The 21,614-nt window shown below is 39.2% G+C and overlaps 1 protein-coding gene across 1 annotated transcript in view; it reads right to left on the reverse strand.

Annotated features, from left to right (window-relative positions):
- Positions 1 to 501: 501 nt before the first annotated feature.
- Positions 502 to 21,614, reverse strand: part of nmnat2 (nicotinamide nucleotide adenylyltransferase 2) — a 29,883-nt gene continuing 8,770 nt past the window's right edge. The window contains 11 exon segments of the mRNA XM_029428146.1: positions 502 to 3,330; positions 3,964 to 4,031; positions 6,500 to 6,601; positions 7,586 to 7,662; positions 7,834 to 7,878; positions 8,761 to 8,841; positions 10,198 to 10,327; positions 12,841 to 12,919; positions 13,790 to 13,833; positions 13,835 to 13,858; positions 17,145 to 17,233. Of these exon segments, the coding sequence (XP_029284006.1) occupies positions 3,228 to 3,330; positions 3,964 to 4,031; positions 6,500 to 6,601; positions 7,586 to 7,662; positions 7,834 to 7,878; positions 8,761 to 8,841; positions 10,198 to 10,327; positions 12,841 to 12,919; positions 13,790 to 13,833; positions 13,835 to 13,858; positions 17,145 to 17,233 (842 nt within the window). The 3' untranslated portion in view covers positions 502 to 3,227.

The raw sequence follows: 21,614 nt of genomic DNA on the forward strand, positions 1-21,614 counted from the left end.
GTACAGTGGGAAGTAAGCAGTCCCCGCCTGAGCTATGTCACACAGGAGTGTGTTCGTCACCTTTAAACATTATGTTTGGGGTTCTAGATGAAACCAGATAATACATAATTATTCTGTAATCTAATCTGAATCTGAAGTTTCCTAAAAAATACATTGCAAAGTAAATTTCTTATGGAAAGTAAAACTGACTTTATAAAACATTAAATACGCACGTTTGGAAATGTATCTGTACTGTCAACATGTTGAATTACTAAAGGATCCTGTTACTTTTATTTGTTCTTTTATTCATTTATTTTATGTTCGTCATCTCGTTGTGTTTGTTATGTGTATGATGTTGTCTGGATTAAATAGGAATTTAAAAAACATAAAATTTCCGTGCTGACCTGAACACACACACACACACGCACACACACGCACGCACACACGCACACACACACACACACACACACACACACACACACACACACACACACACACACACATTAAAAAAGACACTTCACATTTAAGAGTGCATCACAGTTTACAATCAAAAGAAGTCAGAGCAACAAAAGGCAGATTAATACAGAAACAAGATTCATTTTCAGCTTCATGGTTCAACAAAAAGTGATTGACAGGAAACAACACACACACACACACACTCTCACACACACACTCTCACACACACGCAGGAAACATGAGTAAATGTACATTAATGAGGCGTTCATCTTCTGTTCATTAACAGAGTGAATAGAAAATGGACAGACGTGGGTGATGATGGTCCCCACTATATATATATGTATATTATATATAATATATATATTTACTTTTTGTGTTTCTTTTTAGTTTTTGCAAACACGTTCACAACACATCATATTCTAAGTGATGAACATGCCAGAACCAAACCTGTCTAAGCATGCAGTCTACAGTAATAAGAGCTAATACATGAAGAAGAAAAACAACCTTATACACTCCAACAACAACAACAATAACAACAACAACAACAACAACACTGCTGCTGAGGATTTGTTTTAGAAAAGTTCATCATCATGTCTCAGGACACGACAACGATGGAGTGGACTGCGTTTGAATCCTCCATTATTGATGTCGTCAGTTCACCGGGCGGGTTAGTTTCACCGGTTACCTGCAGGTCAGCATACCTTCAGTTCGGAGGTTAAACTGTTGATATGAACTATGATTGGAGTGTCACTATGTACAGTGTTGGCTACAGCAGGACGGAGACGGAGGGCCGCGGCGGCAGCTTAGCCTACGTGTTGCAGAGCACAGCTGAGAGGATCCACAAGTTAGATTTACTTCTAAAGTCGACAACAAGCCTCATGCAAGAACACGTTTGCATCATTATTCTGAACAAATCTCCCTGTCGCCGTGTTTCCGTACAAATGTTTCGCAAATTAACCGAATTCAGAGAAAATCAGCAACAGGAAGTGTCAATGAAAGCTTGTTTTGTGCGATTATTCGGACTTGGTTGACGGAGATAAGCAGGAGGTGGAGAACCGTTAAAACTTTACAGAAGAAGAAAAGCGGATGTAAATCATTCATTTGAGTTCATTGTTAATGTGAGGACATCAGATCTGAGCTTTATGTACGTCCTCATTCATTCAATTCTTCTGTGCTCATTTAGCTTTTATCCATTCACCAACTTTTACACCACCGACAACAGGAAACACTGCAAACTGAAAATGCACATCTTGTGTGTTTATTCGCCCGGATAGAGATCTAAAATCTTTAAAGTCTCAGCGTACTTTTTGTGAAAAAGGAAAAACACTGCTGTATTTTCAAAGAATGCAACAATGAATTTATGGAACAAGTTACCAGGTTTTGTTGGGTTTATTGGATTGGACGCCTCGAGAAACGCGCCTTCACTTCTCACAACACGTTGTTTATCTTCCTCCTTCAAATTTAGCGTGATTCAGTGTGAGGCCATCGTGTTCACATTTAAAAACCTTTGCAGGGTTCTCAACTGATGTTTAGATGGACTTACATACCAGTAGAACAACCAACTCATCACTTTCATTATTGCACTTTTGCTTTTTAAGACGCATAATCGTTGTGTATTGTTTGCGTTGTTTCTTACGTCAGTGCCAAAGAACAATTTCCATTGTATGCAAATCTAATGAACAATAAAGTTATCTGAATCTGCAAACAAGTCCGCGACAAACACTAAGAAATCAACTTAAGACAGAGTTTTCAATCAGCTCATGAAGCTAACGTTGGCTTAATTAGCGAGCTAGTTACAGGAAGTACAGTCGACTTTTCAGCTGCTTTTATCTACTTCTGTCTGAAACAAGGACCCGTTGTTTCAAGAATTACTGTGGATTTAAATGGATAATATGCAGATGATATCATGGTATACATCAGGGGGGCCCACACTTTTTGGGCTTATGAGCTATTTTTGAAATGACCAGGGGGGCGTGCTGTCAGCGGTTTGTGTGATGGGGGGGGTTGCTGGTGTGTAGTTCACTCCACTCCTCTCCTTTCCTCCGCTCTGTCTCTTAGGTGTGTGTGTGCGGGAGCGAAACATTGGTGAATGCGCAAGGCAAGTAAAAAACAAACAACTTGAATTCCTGGGGCGCGGGGTTCCGTTGGGGGAGTATATATGTATATTTCTATTAACGGTGCGCAATCTACCTCACTTCGACCTTTTGGGCACCCCTGGTTACATGATGTGCTGAAATGTTTGACAGATTGAACAGAATATTAGCAATTTTACTTTTGTTTGGTTATTTTGCATTTTTAGTTTGAGACAATTAATCTCCAAGTTCATTTATATTCATATTAGTATTTAAGTCAAACACATTTTTATTGTGTTGGAGAAAGAACGGCTTCTTTATTTCCTATGTACCCAACGGAAAACTATATCATGAGAAAACGTTTTCTTACTATTCTGTTTGTACGAGTTGGTTCTTGCATGAGGCTCAATAACCCTGTCGCCTTGAGGCTAGATGCCCCCCCGATACAGAAGTTGGCCCCTGGTACACTGAGCATGCACCCCCAAGCTTTAACACAGACAGATAACAAACAGAGTGAGAAAACACATCAGTGACGCCTCTGTAGCCCTTAGAGATGACCTCCAACACCCCCATCTCATCCCAACATGAACCCCCCACCCCAGCCCGTGACACAGACAGAAGGAGGCTAAGGCTCCAGTTGAAAGCTCAAAGAAGAGAATATGTTAGACACAGAAGACAGAGAAGGAAGTTTAGTTGTTGTTTTTCTCATGCGGCAGCTCTCTATCCGGAGGCGTTGATGTACAGCTGACTCTGCAGGATGTAGTCGATGACAGGCTGACTCAGGTAGTCCACCACGTGGCCGTCACCGTGTTGCAGGGCCAGTCTGATGGGGGGGGGAGGCAACAATACTAAACTCCTTATTAATGTCCGATAACAACAACAACGTATGAGACACAGAAATACAACTGTTGTAACAGCTTCTAACACAATGGGCTCAGAAAGGAACAAGTAATCCTAAAGTTTATTTATTTACAAATATTTTTTCTCTAAAATGTTCAACTTAATTGTTTTTTTTCCTCCTAATATTACGACTTTTTTTCTCTAAATATTACGACATTTATTTCTTAAGATATAACATCTTTCTTTCTCCAAAATGTTCGACTTTACTCTACTATACAAAACTTTGTGCTGCAGCCTGTCCGTCGTGTGTTCACTAACTCAGGCCGACCTTCTGCTTCTGTCGTGAAGTTTGAAGAAGAGCTTATAAAGCAGCTTCCTGTGACCTCAGCCTGTTCGTTATTATGCAGCTGACCCTGAAACAGCCCTTTACACGGTCAGTCTGTGTTTCCAGGTGCAAAACTAAGTAACATGTTTTAGTTCTACAAGCATGAAGGAGCGTTGAGACGTCCAGAGTCGAGCTCTCCTCTGACACACGATGAAGCTTTGTTGCAGCAGATTACTAACTGTTCAACAGTAGTGCACAGTAACAACATCAGAAGGGTAACTTTAATCCCACCTGCTCTTGGTTGAGCTGACGATGGACATCGGGTGGCTTATCCCATCTTTCACCACAGTGATGTTGTCCTGAAAACAAGAACAGAGATCAGATGAGACGACGAAGGACGACGTTTCTCTCACATACGGCGTGAAAATGGATGTCAGATGGGACCAGAGTTTGATGCTTCCTTCACACCCAAAGCAAAAGTGAATTATCATGTTTTTTGTGTTTATTTGCGTAACTCGCACTTTAGAGGAGGAGGGTGTTACCTCCATGTAGATACCAATAACGTTTCTTCAACCATGGCCGGATAACAACTATTGCTGCTTTTTGCATGTTGTGGATGTTCCAGATACAACGTAGAGTCTGGGTTCCTAACATCATCCAAATGCCCACAGCTCGGGCATTTTACTGTTTCAGTACCCTATACCCTACTATACCCTACTATAGCCTACTATAGCCTACTATACCCAACTATACCCTACTATACCCTACTATACCCTACTATAGCCTACTATACCCAACTATAGCCTACTATACCCTACTATACCCAACTATACCCTATTATACCCTACTATAGCCTACTATACCCCAACTATAGCCTACTATACCCTACTATACCCAACTATACCCTACTATACCCTACTATACCTTACTATACCCTACTATACCCCTACTATAGCCTACTATAAGCCTACTATAGCCTACTATACTCCCAACTATAGCCTACTATACCCTACTATACCCAACTATACCCTACTATACCCTACTATACCCTACTATAGCCAACTATACCCTACTATAGCCTACTATAGCCTACTATAGCCTACTATACCCAACTATAGCCTACTATACCCTACTATACCCAACTATACCCTACTATACCCTACTATAGCCTACTATACGCAAGTATATTCTACTATACCCTACTATACCCAACTATACCCTACTATAGCCTACTATAGCCTACTATAGTCTACTATACCCAACTATAGCCTACTATACCCTACTATACCCAACTATACCCTACTATACCCTACTATACCCTACTATAGCCTACTATACCCTACTATAGCCTACTATAGTCTACTATAGCCTACTATACCCTACTATACCCAACTATACCCTACTATACCCTACTATAGCCTACTATAGGCAACTATACCCTACTATAGCCTACTATACCCTACTATAGCCTACTATACCCTACTATAGCCTACTATACCCTACTACACCCTACTATAGCCTACTATACCCTACTATAGCCTACTATAGCCTACTATACCCTACTATAGTCTACTATAGCCTACTATACCCTACTATACCCTACTATACCCTACTATAGCCTACTATAGTCTACTATACCCTACTATACCCAACTATAGCGTACTATACCCAACTATAGCGTACTATACCCTACTATACCCAACTATACCCTACTATACCCAACTATACCCTACTATACCCAAATATACCCTACTATACCCTACTATACACTACTATAGTCTACTATACCCTACTATAGCCTACTATACACTACTATAGCCTACTATAGCCTACTATAGTGTACTATAGCCTACTATAGCCTACTATACCCTACTATAGTCTACTATAGCCTACTATACCCTAATATACCCTACTATAGCCTACTATAGTCTACTATAGCCTACTATACTCTACTATACCCAACTATACCCTACTATACCCTACTATAGCCTACTATAGGCAACTATACCCTACTATACCCAACTATACCCTACTATACCCTACTATACCGTACTATAGCCTACTATAGCCTACTATACCCTACTATAGTCTACTATACCCTACTATACCCTACTATACCCTACTATACCCAACTATACCCTACATACCCAACTATACCCTACTATAGCCTACTATACGCAACTATATTTTACTATAGCCTACTATAGCCTACTATACCCTACTATAGCCTACTATACCCAACTATAGCCTACTATACCCTACTATACCCAACTATACCCTACTATACGCAAGTATATTCTACTATACCCTACTATACCAAACTATACCCTACTATACCGTACTATACCCTACTATACCCTACTATACCGTACTATACCCTACTATACCCTACAGCGATTTTAACCTAAAATAAACAGATTCTTCGTACAGAAGTATTTTTGTAAACTTTATCCTCTGTTCCTCAATACAACAACATATAAACGTTCTGTTAGCAAGTTATTTTGGCCATGTCCTTCATGCATGTATTTATTTCACCGTTACAGAAATGTGGCCTGATTAGTGACGACTCACAGAGGAGGTAACGGAGCACACTCTGACATTACAAGCCAAATCTTCATCCTGACCAGAGTTTTACTAAAGCTCCGTTTTCATTGACCTAAAACTGCATTATGGCCAAAACAAAAAGGTTATGTTTGCAAAAATACCCGTGTACCTGTGGACTAGGCCTTGATTGCGACACACGGCTCAAAAGGATGATGAAACAACTCATTCATGAATTCATGCTTTATCAGGTCTGTCCACAAGACACCATTACAGTTATATTGACCTTGAACTTGCGGAGAATGGAGGAATGATTCATGATCTTCTCGGTGTCGGCTCCATCACGAGGAACCACCACGATCCCAAAATCCCCCACGATCACCTCCATCTGAAACCACAGCAACATGACCTTCAGACGCACCAGCATTTATGTCCAGGGTTGGAATTCTGTCGTGGACTTTGTCACTTTAATTATCACTGTTGACGAATTAGAAACCATCTTGGTAGTGTTGACCACTGGACTCCTAAAATGTGTGTTTTACAACGAAAACGTGTTTCCCTGGAGACCTAATTGAGAATGTAGTTTAGTTGTATGGGCACGTCATTTCTAAGAGACAGGATTAACTTAAAGGGAATAAAGAGAACCAGAAATTAGTTTATCACACGGACGGCTAATGGCTGGCCTGTCCTATGTCCACTGTGTCTTATGCTGTTGATATAACTAACATCGAACAAGATTGGTAAGGTCCATCTTCGCAGTTCAAGTGAATGAGGGGAGATGGACATTTCAAATGCACTTTAAATGGTCTTCAGAAATAAAAAAGGAACACAGTTTTGAGGGCTTAGGTTTTAAGGAGTAGCTTATAATATCAGTCGGCTATAAGCTGTAGATTTTAACGTTTGAACTAGAGAAGCATAGACTTCTGAGAACATAAAATGTTTTGAAAGGTCTCGTTAATGTGTCCTATTACGAGGATATTAAGATGGGGAACATGGATACTATCCCCATTTTTATTTTGGTGGTGACAAGACGTTTTTGTTAAATCGTTCCCTCAAAGTTGTATCTTTGAATTCAAAATTAAAATGATTAATTGTTGTACTAGTCCCATTAATCAAATTATTCAAACACTTGAATTCCCTTATTGCCTCTTGCTAACAGCTAGCATCCATATTAGCATGATGGCAGTGTGAGAAAAGAACAACGCTGCATGCTAACGCTTTCTTTTTGCAGGTGTTTCCTTTGTCAACCACATCGAAATGACCTGGCGGGTTATTACGATGGCGTTCAGAGGAAAGCGCGAAGGGGTGGGACTACATGTTGGGTGGGGGCGGGGCTACATGTTGGGTGGGGGCGGGGCTACAGTGTGCTTACATCACTGTCCTTCCACAGGCCAGGGATGCAGAAGGACTCCAGGAGATCACTGCCACACAGGAGCAAGATGCGTAACTCTACAGACGACAAACAGGCGGGAGGAAAGAGACACGTCCTCAGTAAACAACATGTTTACTCAGTAAACAACATGTTTACTGGATACAAACAAACCAGAAGGATTTCAGACACAGCAGGAAATCACGACACAAGAGGCTGTTCAGGTTTCAGATCCTGAAAAGACGACTCACCGATCTCCTCGTATCTCATCGCCATCCCCAGGTTAGCGTTTTCATCTGACACAATGAAACAACACAAATGTAATTCAATACGTCTTCAGCGTAAACAATAAAGGTACAGGGTGTTGTAATGAAATTCTTTGGTTTACAAACATTTGAATCTAATCTGAATACTTTTGGATCCTTAAAATATTTGTACTTTATACCTAAAAACAGCCAAAAAAAATGTAGTTCCACAAAATATATATTTTCTCTTTAAACATTTTTAATGCAAATAAAATGCATTTTACTGCATTTACAGTTGCTCAAATCAAATTATCCTGGTACAAAAACAAACTGCAGATTTACTGTGTGTATTCTGCAACAGGGTTCTTTTGTGTAAGTGTCTGTTGCTGCTGTTTTTGATTCACAGGCCACCTCACATGTCGTGCTTGTCATGAGTTAGTAGCATTGCTTATCATGAAAAATCAATTAGATTGAACATTTAAAATATATTATTAATTAATTGATTAATTACATGTTCGTGCACTAATAAACTCAAAGTAAAGAGTGAATCAGGCTTTATTTTATTTTTAGGCAGCACACTGCTGACACATCTTTACATAGTAATCATGAAATACAAAATGTACATTTTAAAGCAGGAAAAAAATCGTGAAAGGAAGTAAAAGTCTTTTAAAAATAAATTATTAATTCATCATTTTAAAGACAGAATAAGGAAATATAATTATTAATTGGCAAATGTACTCTGTATTAACTTATTATAATTAAACGCTGTAAAAGCCTTGAACACTATAAATAGAATAAAACATATCGGGTTTTATTATTGCGTCAGGCGTTGGAGCTGGAGCTAAAGGTTGACGGGTATAAAAACACAAACCTGTCTGTATGATGTTTTCTAAAACTAAGACCTTTAAAGTCTCAGTGAATTTTTCTACTTACCGACGAAGGTGAAGCGCTCAATGTGAGGGCGGACGCAGCAGATTTTCCCCAAATTCTCGCTGACCTTCCCCCACAGTTTGACTGAGCAGAGAAAGAAAGAAGGAAGAGTGAAGAGAAGTTTAGACTCAGATAACATTCAATTACAAATAATAATCTGAGGCTATATTTTCTGATGAACAAATCAAAAGGTATCTTCATAAAAGTGGAGTTTTCAGAGACGTCTTTTTAGATTTTAGGAAGGACGTTTAACATTAACGTTTTACTCTCCTTTTAAAGGGAAACTACCAGAGTGGATGATAAGTGTTCCTCATTCGCTAGTTGTACAGTAGGCATCTCTCAAGGGTCTATTTTACGACCAACTTTTAGTCATTAATGATCTTCCTCAAGTAAGTCCAGAAGTTAGCATCCAACTGTATGCAGATGATACTGTAATTTTTACCCAATGCCAGATCTAAAGAACACGCTGCAGCCGAACAGCAGCTGCAATGAGCAAGGTGTCCGATTGGCTGGTAAATTCATCGCTTTACACTTTATGTAAGTAAAACAGTTCATCCTGAATGATGCTGTTTGTAATAACCATATTGTAGGTTCAAAAAGGTTAATCTCAATAGACATATTTCTTTAAAAAATAATTCAGTAAATCCAGACATTTTAATTAATAGTGAAGTCCTCACATCTGTGATACATGTTAGGCGTTACAAGTTAGTAGAAACTAGTTAGTAGAAACAAATGAGTAGAAACAAGTTAGTAGAAAAAAGTTAGTAGAAACAAGTTAGTAGAAACAAGTTAGTAGAAACAAGTTAGTAGAAACTAATTAGTAGAAACAAGTTAGTAGAAACTAGTTAGTAGAAACAAGTTCGTAGAAACTAGTTAGTAGAAACAAGTTAGTAGAAACAAGTTAGTAGAAACTAATTAGTAGAAACAAGTTAGTAGAAACTAGTTAGTAGAAACAAGTTCGTAGAAACTAGTTAGTAGAAACAAGTTAGTAGAAACAAGTTAGTAGAAACTAGTTAGTAGAAACAAGTTAGTAGAAACAAGTTAGTAGAAACTAGTTAGTAGACACGTTAGTAGAAACGTTAGTAGGGTCATCTGTCAGCTGTCTCTGCTGCTCCAAAGCTTTTTTTACATATGATTTTTTTAACCTGGTCATAAAGCCTTATTCTCACTCTATAAACAAATCCTAAAAGTACGAGATAAAAAGCCAAGGCATCCTATTTATTGTAATATCCTGAAAATTAAATAAAATAATATATATATATAAAAAACATGCCTGTATTTATTATACTGATGGACTCTTAAGTTTCATGTGTTTGTTGTTCTGGGGTGTTTGTGTCGCTGCTCGGGGAAAGACGACGGCTCAATCCAGATAAACAGAATTAAAAGTGCTGATTTAACTTGAGCCTCACTGGTGGACGCTGAACGTGGAGGGAGACTCACCGGCTGTGGGCTTGTGGTTCATGTTGTTGTGGTTCTGGTAGATGGGGGTGGGAGTCTGGTTCTGTGGCTGACCAATCACAGGAGTCGTAGATGGCGTGTTGACGTTGGACAGGATGCAGCCGGTGACTCTCTGAGGAACAAAAACAAAACCATCCCGATCAAAAACTGAAAAACAATTTAATGGAGAATTAAATATATATATTTAAATATATATTTAAAGATATATTTAAATATATATATATTTATACCTCTCTGGGAACCATCACCTTATCGTGGTGGAGAGGTTTGTGTGTCCCTATGAACCTGAGAGCTGTGTTGTCTGGAGCCTTGTCTGGAGCCTAGTGTTGTCTGGAGCCATCCGGCACCTCAGGAGGGGGAAGCAAGGAACCATCCAAGCTGTGTACAGCAAGGGTGGGACCCTGCTGACTTCAACTGAGAAGGTTATCGGCCGGCGGAAGGAGCACTTTGAGGAACTCCTGAATCCGACTAACACGCCCTCTATGGTTGAGGCAGAGCTGGAAGCTGATGGGGGATCATCGTCAATTTCCCTGATGGAAGTCACTGAGGTAGTCAAACAACTCCACAGTGGCAAAGCCGCAGGGGTTGATGAGATCCGTCCAGAAATGCTGAAGGCTTTGGGTGTTGAGGGGCTGTCTTGGTTGACACGCCTCGTCAACATTGCGTGGAAGTCTGGGACAGTGCCTAGGGGTTGGCAGACCGGGGTGGTGGTTCCCCTATTTAAAAAGGGGGACCAGAGAGTGTGTGCCAACTACAGGGGTATCACACTTCTCAACCTCCCTGGTAAAGTCTACTCCAAGGTACTGGAAAGGAGGGTTCGGCCGGTAGTCGAACCTCTGCTTGAAGAGGAACAATGCGGATTCCGTCCAGGTCGTGGAACAACGGACCAACTCTTTACTCTTGCAAGGATCCTGGAGGGGGCCTGGGAGAAGGCTCATCCGGTCTACATGTGTTTTGTGGATCTGGAGAAGGCGTATGACCGGGTCCCCCGGGTGATACTGTGGGAGGTGCTGCGGGAGTATGGGGTGAGGGGGTCACTTTTGAGGGCCATCCAATCCCTGTACGCCCAAAGCGAGAGTTGTGTCCGGATACTCGGCAGTAAGTCGGACTCGTTTCCAGTGAATGTTGGCCTCCGCCAGGGCTGCACTTTATTATTTCCAATCCTGTTCGTGATTTTCATGGATAGGATATCGAGGCGTAGTCGTGGAGGAGAGGGGTTGCAGTTCGGTGACCTGAGGATCTCATCGCTGCTCTTTGCAGATGATGTGGTCCTTATGGCATCATCGGTCTGTGACCTTCAACAGTCACTGGATGGGCTCGCAGCCGAGTGTGCAGCGGTTGGGATGAGGATCAGCACCTCTAAATCTGAGGCCATGGCTCTCAGCAGGAAACCGGTGGATTGCCTACTCCGGGTAGGGAATGAGCCATTACCCCAAGTGAAGGAGTTCAAGTACCTCGGGGTCTTGTTCGCGAGTGAGGGGACGATGGAGCGAGAGATTGGCCGGGGAATCGGAGCAGCGGGGGCGGTATTACAGTCACTTTACCACACCGTTGTGACGAAAAGAGAGCTGAGCCAGAAGGCAAAGCTCTCAATATACCGGTCGATCTTTGTTCCTACCCTCACCTATGGTCATGAAGGCTGGGTCATGACCGAAAGAACGAGATCACGGGTACAAGCGGCCGAAATGGGTTTTCTCAGACGGGTGGCGTCTCCCTTAGAGATAGGGTGAGAAGCTCAGCCATCCGTGAGAGACTCGGAGTAGAGCCGCTGTTCCTTTACGTTGAAAGGAGCCAGTTGAGGTGGTTCGGGCATCTAGTAAGGATGCCACCTGGGCGCCTCCCTAGCGAGGTGTTCCAGGCACGTCCAGCTGGGAGGAGACCCCGGGGAAGACCCAGGACTCGGTGGAGAGATTATATCTCCTCACTGGCCTGGGAACACCTCAGGATCCCCCAGTCGGAGCTGGAGGATGTGGCCCGGAGAAGGGAAGATTGGCGTTCCTTACTGGAGCTGCTGCCCCCGCGACCCGATCCCGGATAAGCGGTAGATGATGGATGGATAATAAAGTTCTTATCTCATCTTTACTTATTTTATTCTCATCTTGGTTTTAAGTCTTAACTTAAAATGGAGACGTTGTTTTGCAGATTCTCTCCAAGTAGAAATGACATGAAATAGTTAAAATACAGGAATACAATATAAAACAGATCAACAATAAAGAAAGAATAGAATATGAAGTATGATACTGTGGTAGAGTGGTGTACGGTAGTGATACAATCTGTGACCTTTAATAAGACATAAAATAAAAACAGAAGTATTATAAAGTATTATAAAGTGCAGTGCGAGTAAATCATTCTAAATAAAGTCACTAAACCTGCAAACACCTGCAGGGATTTCATATCAAACACACTTGATGTCTGATCTTTTCTCTTTTACATAATTTTTATATGAATCAAAACATCAACCTTCACTTCTCCAGTGTGGCTTCTTTAAAACTGTTATTCTACGTCTCATTTAGTTAGAGGTTACAGAGTTACAGGTGTCTCATGACGTCACTGCACTTCAGTCCTTGAAACTACGATGTGGAAATGTCTTTAAGACTTTTTAAGAATAAGAATAAGAAATCTGACCTTCATCAGGTCGCGGTGATGCTCCAGCACGCTGCAGGTCGTCTGCCAGGTGTCCTGGTAACACTCCCAGGGATCCACCCTGCACCAAACCCCACACACAAAAACACTCATTTATCAAACACAATATACATATATATATATATTTATATTTATATTATTTTCTACTTTTCACTGAGTTCAACCAACTTCAGTCCTGATCAGAACTACAAATACTTCATTTTCTGAATGTTAACCCTTTAAATGCCAGTTTGTGTCTTGTCTGCCCAATTCTGTTCTGTAAAAATAAATGCTAGAGGGATTTTATCTTATGGTCTATATATAATATTATAAGAGAAAAAAATAGAGAAGAAAATAGAGAATAGGAAAATAATAGAAAAGAGAAAGAAGAGAAGAGATGAAGATAGAAGAGAGAGAGAAATAGAAGAGATAAGTAGAAATAGAAATATAAGAGAATAAGAAAAGATAAAGAGGAATGGAGAAGAGAGAATAAGAAAGAGAAGAGAAAAGAGAATGAGATAAAGAAAAGAAGAGAAAGAGATAATATAAGTATAGATATATAAAGAGAAGAGATATAGATATATATATATAGATAGAGTGATGAGATATAGTATATTAGAGATTCATAATGAGAGATAAAAGATAATATTTGAAGATATTATACAGGATTTATCTAGATATATAATCTCTATTTAATAAGATATATCTTCTATATTTATTATATATTCTATATCCTGTATAATCTTTATTATATATTATACAGCTATCTTCTATATCATGTCTATATCTTCTATATTATATATATAATTTTATCTTTATATTATATTATATTATATATCCTGTATAATATAATGTTCTCAAACTGACTGAAAACAGTAAAAAGTTAACTTGTGATTCCAGATGTTGAAGATCAGAGAAAGATTTTATTACATGAGGACTAAAGAAATCTTACCTGATCCAATCAGGGGACTGGACAGCCAGCTGACACATGGTGAGATCGGTGTCTGCTGGGCACTAAACCCTGCACACACACACACACACACACACACACACACACACACACACACCACACACACACACACGCGCACACGCACACACACACACACACACACACACACACACACACACACACACACACACACACACACATCATCATCATGTTAACATACGACCCTCCTGAGACCCATAAAAAACAGGCTTAAACATTTTGAGTGTGGGAAACATGTCTAAAAATTTTGTTTCTCATTTCTATTGTGAGGTCATGAGAGGGGGGGTCATAGATGGGAGATACTTTCCCTTCTGGTGGATGCAGCAGGGATTACAAGCCACCGCAAAAAAAAAAAAAAAAAACAATTAAAAGTATGATGCTTTTAACTGGTTATAGTTTGTACAAGAGAACATAATCAATAACTCTCTCTCAATAATCTTAAACAAACTTTCAGTTTCCTGATTTATTAATTATATTATATTAACTATATTATATTATACTATATTAATTATATTATATTAATTATATTACATTAATTATATTATATTACATTCATAATATTATATTAATTATACTATATTAATTATATGATTATAGATAGATATATTATATAAATTATAATATAATAATTATAATTAAGGATTATTAATTAATTAATATTAATTATATTATATTAATTTACTAATATATTATATTAATTATATTATATTAATTATAATATATTAAATTATACTATATTATATTATACTTATATGAATTATATTATATTCATATAATATATTAATTATATTATATTAATTATAATATATCTAATTATATCATATTAATTATAATATATAATGATATCATATTAATTAATTATATTAATTATAATATATTCATTATATTATATTAATTATAATATATTAATTATATCATATTATTTATATATTAATGTGAGTTTCTCCACAAAGAAACGTGCAGAAGCTTCTAGCATTTTAAAAGTCTTATAATTAACATTTCTAAAACTTATGTGTTTCCCTGCTGCATTTACTTTGATATATTATGGTTTTATTATGTTTTTTATGATCGCTCTCCTCATGTTTGAACGTTGATGTATTTATGTGTTTTATCTCACAAGTCATGAGCAATATTTTATATTATATATTTATATTTTAGGGTTATCTTTCTGAGGGGAGTTTATTTATACGGCACATTTCAGACTAAAAACGCTTCACATAAAACATTAACACAAGACAATTCATAAAAGAGAGAAGAGTCTCGAGGTGCAGAAGTAAAATATTATAAGGAACATCTAAAGTTACCATTGCAGACGATAAAGTTCATTTTATTTCATCTCATCAGTTTCAAACTGAGATGTGTGTTCAACACATGATCTGATGTTCAGTGTCAGAACATGTCATTCAGTTTCACATATTCAGCTTTGTCCCATTTCTGTTTCATCCACTGTGAAATACATTTAATATAAACAAATGCAGATGCAAATAATTATTACAATAAAAAAAACAGCCAGTAGAAAAAGAGTATTTTAGTGTCTCAGTATAAATACAGAATATTGCAAGTTTTTAATAAACGTGTGAGAGTTTGACTGAATGAGTTATAAATAATAACTAGCACATAATAATCAATAATAACAAACAATAAATAATGCACAGACCAGGAATATAAAGGGACGACGTCTGTTAAAACCTGAAGGAGAGAAGTCAACTACGACTCCCAGGATGCATTTCACCAACAAACGTCACAGAGCGTCACAGTCTGCTGACGTTAAATAAAAACACTGTTGAGAAAACTGCAGTCTGAATGAATTCACTTCAGATTCTGGGTCATGAATGAAGAACCCTTCTGAGCGTCTCCATAGCAACAGCAGCTGAGGCTCTTGGGTATTGTAGTTCTTTGACCTGATTCATAAGAGACAAAGTGTAAGTGCTATGTGGTTATATCATTAACGTTTGTTTTTACTTCTCATTATGAAGTAAATGTTGATGACACAGTTTAATATATATTAATATTTATAATTAATATTCATAGAATAAAGAATCCATCAGCGTTTAGCTTGTTTCCCTGTAAGTTTGTAGTATGTTTATTTAAATTTGTCCTGTTACACATTCGTATGAAATATGAATTCTTAAGGTTTGTGAGGTCACAGTGACCTTGACCTTTGACCCCCAAATTCTTATCTGTTCATCCTCCAGGTGTTCCTGAGAGACAGAAAACCTTTACATGGGAACTTTTTGGGAAAGATAACTTTAGCGCCTGCAGGTAAGAAGGTAAGAAGGTAAAGTGGCAGCGTGCGCGGCGTCATACGTGCGCAGTGTGCAGCGTGCAGCATGTACCGTACAACAGGAACGTGTTTTCAGTGGAAACGCTGCCCAGAATTCACATGTTTAAAGTGAAAAATTGGCTTTTTTGTGCTCGTACTTTGGTGAAGCCAGTTTGTTAGCAAACATCTCATGTGGCAGTGATAGCAGGAAGCTAAACTAGGAAGCTATATGCTTATATAAATGCTTGTATATCCACCAGATAACCCCCTCCTCCTGCAGGTTGTATGAAGCTCATCCGTCTGATAAAACTGCACATATTAACCAGGTTTATAAAGCACAAGCTGAAAACCGCAGATTCCTGATGTGGCTGAAACAGCAGCATTTATTATTCATGTTGTCTTTCTTTGGAGAGAGAAAGTAGGACACGAGCTTCATTAATTCCAGCGGGAAGCAGACGAGTGGAAAACAAGAGCAGAGAGCTGCAGCGTGTTCTGCTGCTGCGACGCTTTGTATGAAGCTGTGAGTCGTTTACACGGATTATTTACATAAAATACTCAAGATCCGCAGTAAACCAGACTTCTTTGTGGTTAGACGGCATATTAGTAGGTAAAATTATAAATAAACACGGAGCTGGGGGGGGGGGAGGGGGGGTCGTAAAATATTATTTAATCAGAGATGAGGAAAAAGAAAGAAATTTAAAATAAAAAAACCTGATTATTCTCTGAGATTATAAAATTATATACGTGACAGAATCTGATCCTTGTCGACAGTCAACTTTATAACCTCAGAGAATATTCAAGGTTATTTCTCGTGAATTTCCTTCGTATTTCTTGCATATTTAGCCCGTTAATCTCAGAGAATGTTAAAACAAATGTCTAAAATTACCAATTTTAATCTCAGAAAAAATCCAGGCTTTTAAATTTGTAGATTTACGACTTTAATTTGTTCTCGTATATTTTTTACTTTAATTCTCGGACCATCACCCCCCCCCCCAGCTCGGTATTTGTATTTGTTTGACATGCATTAGCCTCGTAGTGTTCAGCATCGTGACTTACAGGTTTCCCGTAGGAGTCGTGCACCGGGGAGATGATTCCTCCGATCACGATGAAGCGACCGGTTTTGTGCAGATATTCTCGAGCTTTTTCTGCAAACACAGAGAAAAGGTGAATTCAACACACGCAGTGGACAGTACATTTACTCAAGTACTCATTTGAAGTGTACTTGTACTTCACTTGAGTTTTTCTATTTTCTGCGACTTTATAATTCTACTGCACAGCATTTATCTGATGTATTAAACCAGAGGTGAACATTTTGACCTCTTACCAAAAAAAATCAAAGTCTAAAAGATTTCTCTGAGTTGTCAAACATTTCCCCATAAAATATAATTTTGTTTAAGTTTCTTCTTCTTTCCTCTCCCAATAACACCTCAGTATTTAAACTTTAACTCGTGGGATTATGGATGCAGAACTTTTACTATTAAAAGACTTAATATTTAACATTTCCTCATTAATATGTGTAACGACACTCCCTGTGTTGTATATGTAGTGAGACAGAGAAATGTGTAATGTCCCTGAAGGTAACGTTTCCTCTCTCCTGTCATGGTGTCATCAGTCCTGTGTTGTATATGTAGTGAGACAGAGACATGTGTAATGTCCCTGAAGGTAACGTTTCCTCTCTCTCCTGTCATGGTGTCATCAGTCCTGTGTTGTATTTGTAGTGAGACAGAGATATGTGCAATGTTCCTGAAGGTAATGTTTCCTCTCTCTCCTGTCGTGGTGTCATCAGTCCTGTGTTGTATATGTAGTGAAACAGAGACATGTGTAATGTCCCTGAAGGTAACGTTTCCTCTCTCTCATGTCATGGTGTCATCAGTCCTGTGTTGTATATGTAGTGAGACAGAGACATGTGTAATGTTCCTGAAGGTAACGTTTCCTCTCTCCTGTCGTGTGTCATCAGTCCGGTGTTGTATATGTAGTGAGACATAGAAATGCATAATGTTCCTGAAGGTAACGTTTCCTATCTCCTGTCATGGTGTCATCAGTCCTTTGTTGTATATGTAGTGAGACAGAGAAATGTGTAATGTTCCTGAAGGTAACATTTCCTCTCTCTCCTGTCATGGTGTCATCAGTCCTGTGTTGTATATGTAGTGGGACAGAGAAATGTATAATGTCCCTGAAGGTAACATTTCCTCTCTCTCCTGTCATGGTGTCATCAGTCCTGTGTTGTATATGTAGTGAGACAGAGAAATCTGTAATGTTCCTGAAGGTAACGTTTCCTCTCTCCTGTCATGTGTCATCAGTCCTGTGTTGTATATGTAGTGAGACAGAGAAATGTGTAATATTCCTGAAGGTAACGTTTCCTCTCTCCTGTCATGGTGTCATCAGTCCTGTGTTGTATAAGTAGTGAGACAGAGACATGTGTAATGTCCCTGAAGGTAACGTTTCCTCTCTCTCCTGTCATGGTGTCATCAGTCCTGTGTTATATATGTAGTGAGACACAGAAATTTGTAATGTTCCTGAAGGTAACATTTCCTCTCTCACCTGTCATGGTGTCATCAGTCCTGTTTTGTATATGTAGTGAGACAGTGAAATGTGTGATGTTCCTGAAGGTAACATTTCCTCTCTCTCCTGTCATGGTGTCATCAGTCCTGTGTTGTATATGTAGTGAGACAGAGACATGTGTAATGTCCCTGAAGGTAACGTTTCCTCTCTCTCCTGTCATGGTGTCATCAGTCCTGTGTTATATATGTAGGGAGACAGAGAAATGTGTAATGTTCCTGAAGGTAACATTTCCTCTCTCTCCTGTCATAGTGTCATCAGTCCTGTGTTGTATATGTAGTGGGACAGAGAAATGTATAATGTCCCTGAAGGTAACGTTTCCTCTCTCTCCTGTCATGGTGTCATCAGTCCTGTGTTGTATATGTAGTGAGACAGAGAAATCTGTAATGTCCCTGAAGGTAACGTTTCCTCTCTCCTGTCATGTGTCATCAGTCCTGTGTTGTATATGTAGTGTGACATAGAAATGTGTAATGTTCCTGAAGGTACCATTTGCTCTCTCCTGTCATGGTGTCATCAGTCCTGTGTTGTATATGTAGTGAGACAGAGAAATTTGTAATATTCCTGAAGGTAACGTTTCCTCTCTCACCTGTCATGGTGTCATCAGTCCTGTGTTGTATATGTCGTGAGACAGCGAAATGTGTAATGTTCCTGAAGGTAACGTTTCCTCTCTCTCATAACATGGTGTCATCAGTCCTGTGTTGTATATGTAGTGGGACAGAGAAATGTGTAATGTCCCTGAAGGTAACGTTTCCTCTCTCTCCTGTCATGGTGTCATCAGTCCTGTGTTGTATATGTAGTGAGACATAGAAATGTGTAATGTTCCTGAAGGTAACATTTCCTCTCTCACCTGTCATGGTGTCATCAGTCCTGTTTTGTATATGTAGTGAGACAGTGAAATGTGTGATGTTCCTGAAGGTAACATTTCCTCTCTCTCCTGTCATGGTGTCATCAGTCCTGTGTTGTATATGTAGTGAGACAGAGACATGTGTAATGTCCCTGAAGGTAACGTTTCCTCTCTCTCCTGTCATGGTGTCATCAGTCCTGTGTTATATATGTAGGGAGACAGAGAAATGTGTAATGTTCCTGAAGGTAACATTTCCTCTCTCTCCTGTCATGGTGTCATCAGTCCTGTGTTGTATATGTAGTGGGACAGAGAAATGTATAATGTCCCTGAAGGTAACGTTTCCTCTCTCTCCTGTCATGGTGTCATCAGTCCTGTGTTGTATATGTAGTGAGACAGAGAAATCTGTAATGTCCCTGAAGGTAACGTTTCCTCTCTCCTGTCATGTGTCATCAGTCCTGTGTTGTATATGTAGTGTGACATAGAAATGTGTAATGTTCCTGAAGGTACCATTTGCTCTCTCCTGTCATGGTGTCATCAGTCCTGTGTTGTATATGTAGTGAGACAGAGAAATTTGTAATATTCCTGAAGGTAACGTTTCCTCTCTCACCTGTCATGGTGTCATCAGTCCTGTGTTGTATATGTCGTGAGACAGCGAAATGTGTAATGTTCCTGAAGGTAACGTTTCCTCTCTCTCATGTCATGGTGTCATCAGTCCTGTGTTGTATATGTAGTGGGACAGAGAAATGTGTAATGTCCCTGAAGGTAACGTTTCCTCTCTCTCCTGTCATGGTGTCATCAGTCCTGTGTTGTATATGTAGTGAGACATAGAAATGTGTAATGTTCCTGAAGGTAACATTTCCTCTCTCACCTGTCATGGTGTCATCAGTCCTGTTTTGTATATGTAGTGAGACAGTGAAATGTGTGATGTTCCTGAAGGTAACATTTCCTCTCTCTCCTGTCATGGTGTCATCAGTCCTGTGTTGTATATGTAGTGAGACAGAGACATGTGTAATGTCCCTGAAGGTAACGTTTCCTCTCTCTCCTGTCATGGTGTCATCAGTCCTGTGTTATATATGTAGGGAGACAGAGAAATGTGTAATGTTCCTGAAGGTAACATTTCCTCTCTCTCCTGTCATGGTGTCATCAGTCCTGTGTTGTATATGTAGTGGGACAGAGAAATGTATAATGTCCCTGAAGGTAACGTTTCCTCTCTCTCCTGTCATGGTGTCATCAGTCCTGTGTTGTATATGTAGTGAGACAGAGAAATCTGTAATGTCCCTGAAGGTAACGTTTCCTCTCTCCTGTCATGTGTCATCAGTCCTGTGTTGTATATGTAGTGTGACATAGAAATGTGTAATGTTCCTGAAAGGTACCATTTGCTCTCTCCTGTCATGGTGTCATCAGTCCTGTGTTGTATATGTAGTGAGACAGAGAAATTTGTAATATTCCTGAAGGTAACGTTTCCTCTCTCACCTGTCATGGTGTCATCAGTCCTGTGTTGTATATGTAGTGAGACAGCGAAATGTGTAATGTTCCTGAAGGTAACATTTCCTCTCTCTCCTGTCATGGTGTCATCAGTCCTGTGTTGTATATGTAGTGAGACAGAGAAATGTGTAATGTTCCTGAAGGTAACATTTCCTCTCTCTCCTGTCATGGTGTCATCAGTCCTGTGTTGTATATGTAGTGAGACAGAGAAAATGTGTAATGTTCCTGAAGGTAACATTTCCTCTCTCTCCTGTCATGGTGTCATCAGTCCTGTGTTGTATATGTAGTGGGACAGAGAAATGTATAATGTCCCTGAAGGTAACCTTTCCTCTCTCCTGTCATGGTGTCATGAGTCCTGTGTTGTATATGTAGTGGGACAGAGAAATGTGTAATGTTCCTGAAGGTAACATTTCCTCTCTCTCCTGTCATGGTGTCATCAGTCCTGTGTTGTATATGTAGTGAGACAGAGAAATGTGTAATGTTCCTGAAGGTAACGTTTCCTCTCTCTCCTGTCATGGTGTCATCAGTCCTGTGTTGTATATGTAGTGAGACAGAGAAATGTGTAATGTTCCTGAAGGTAACGTTTCCTCTCTCTCCTGTCATGGTGTCATCAGTCCTGTGTTGTATATGTAGTGGGA

This window comes from Cottoperca gobio, unplaced genomic scaffold (genome assembly GCF_900634415.1).
Source record: "Cottoperca gobio unplaced genomic scaffold, fCotGob3.1 fCotGob3_481arrow_ctg1, whole genome shotgun sequence".
In the NCBI taxonomy this organism is placed as follows: Eukaryota; Metazoa; Chordata; class Actinopteri; order Perciformes; family Bovichtidae; genus Cottoperca; species Cottoperca gobio.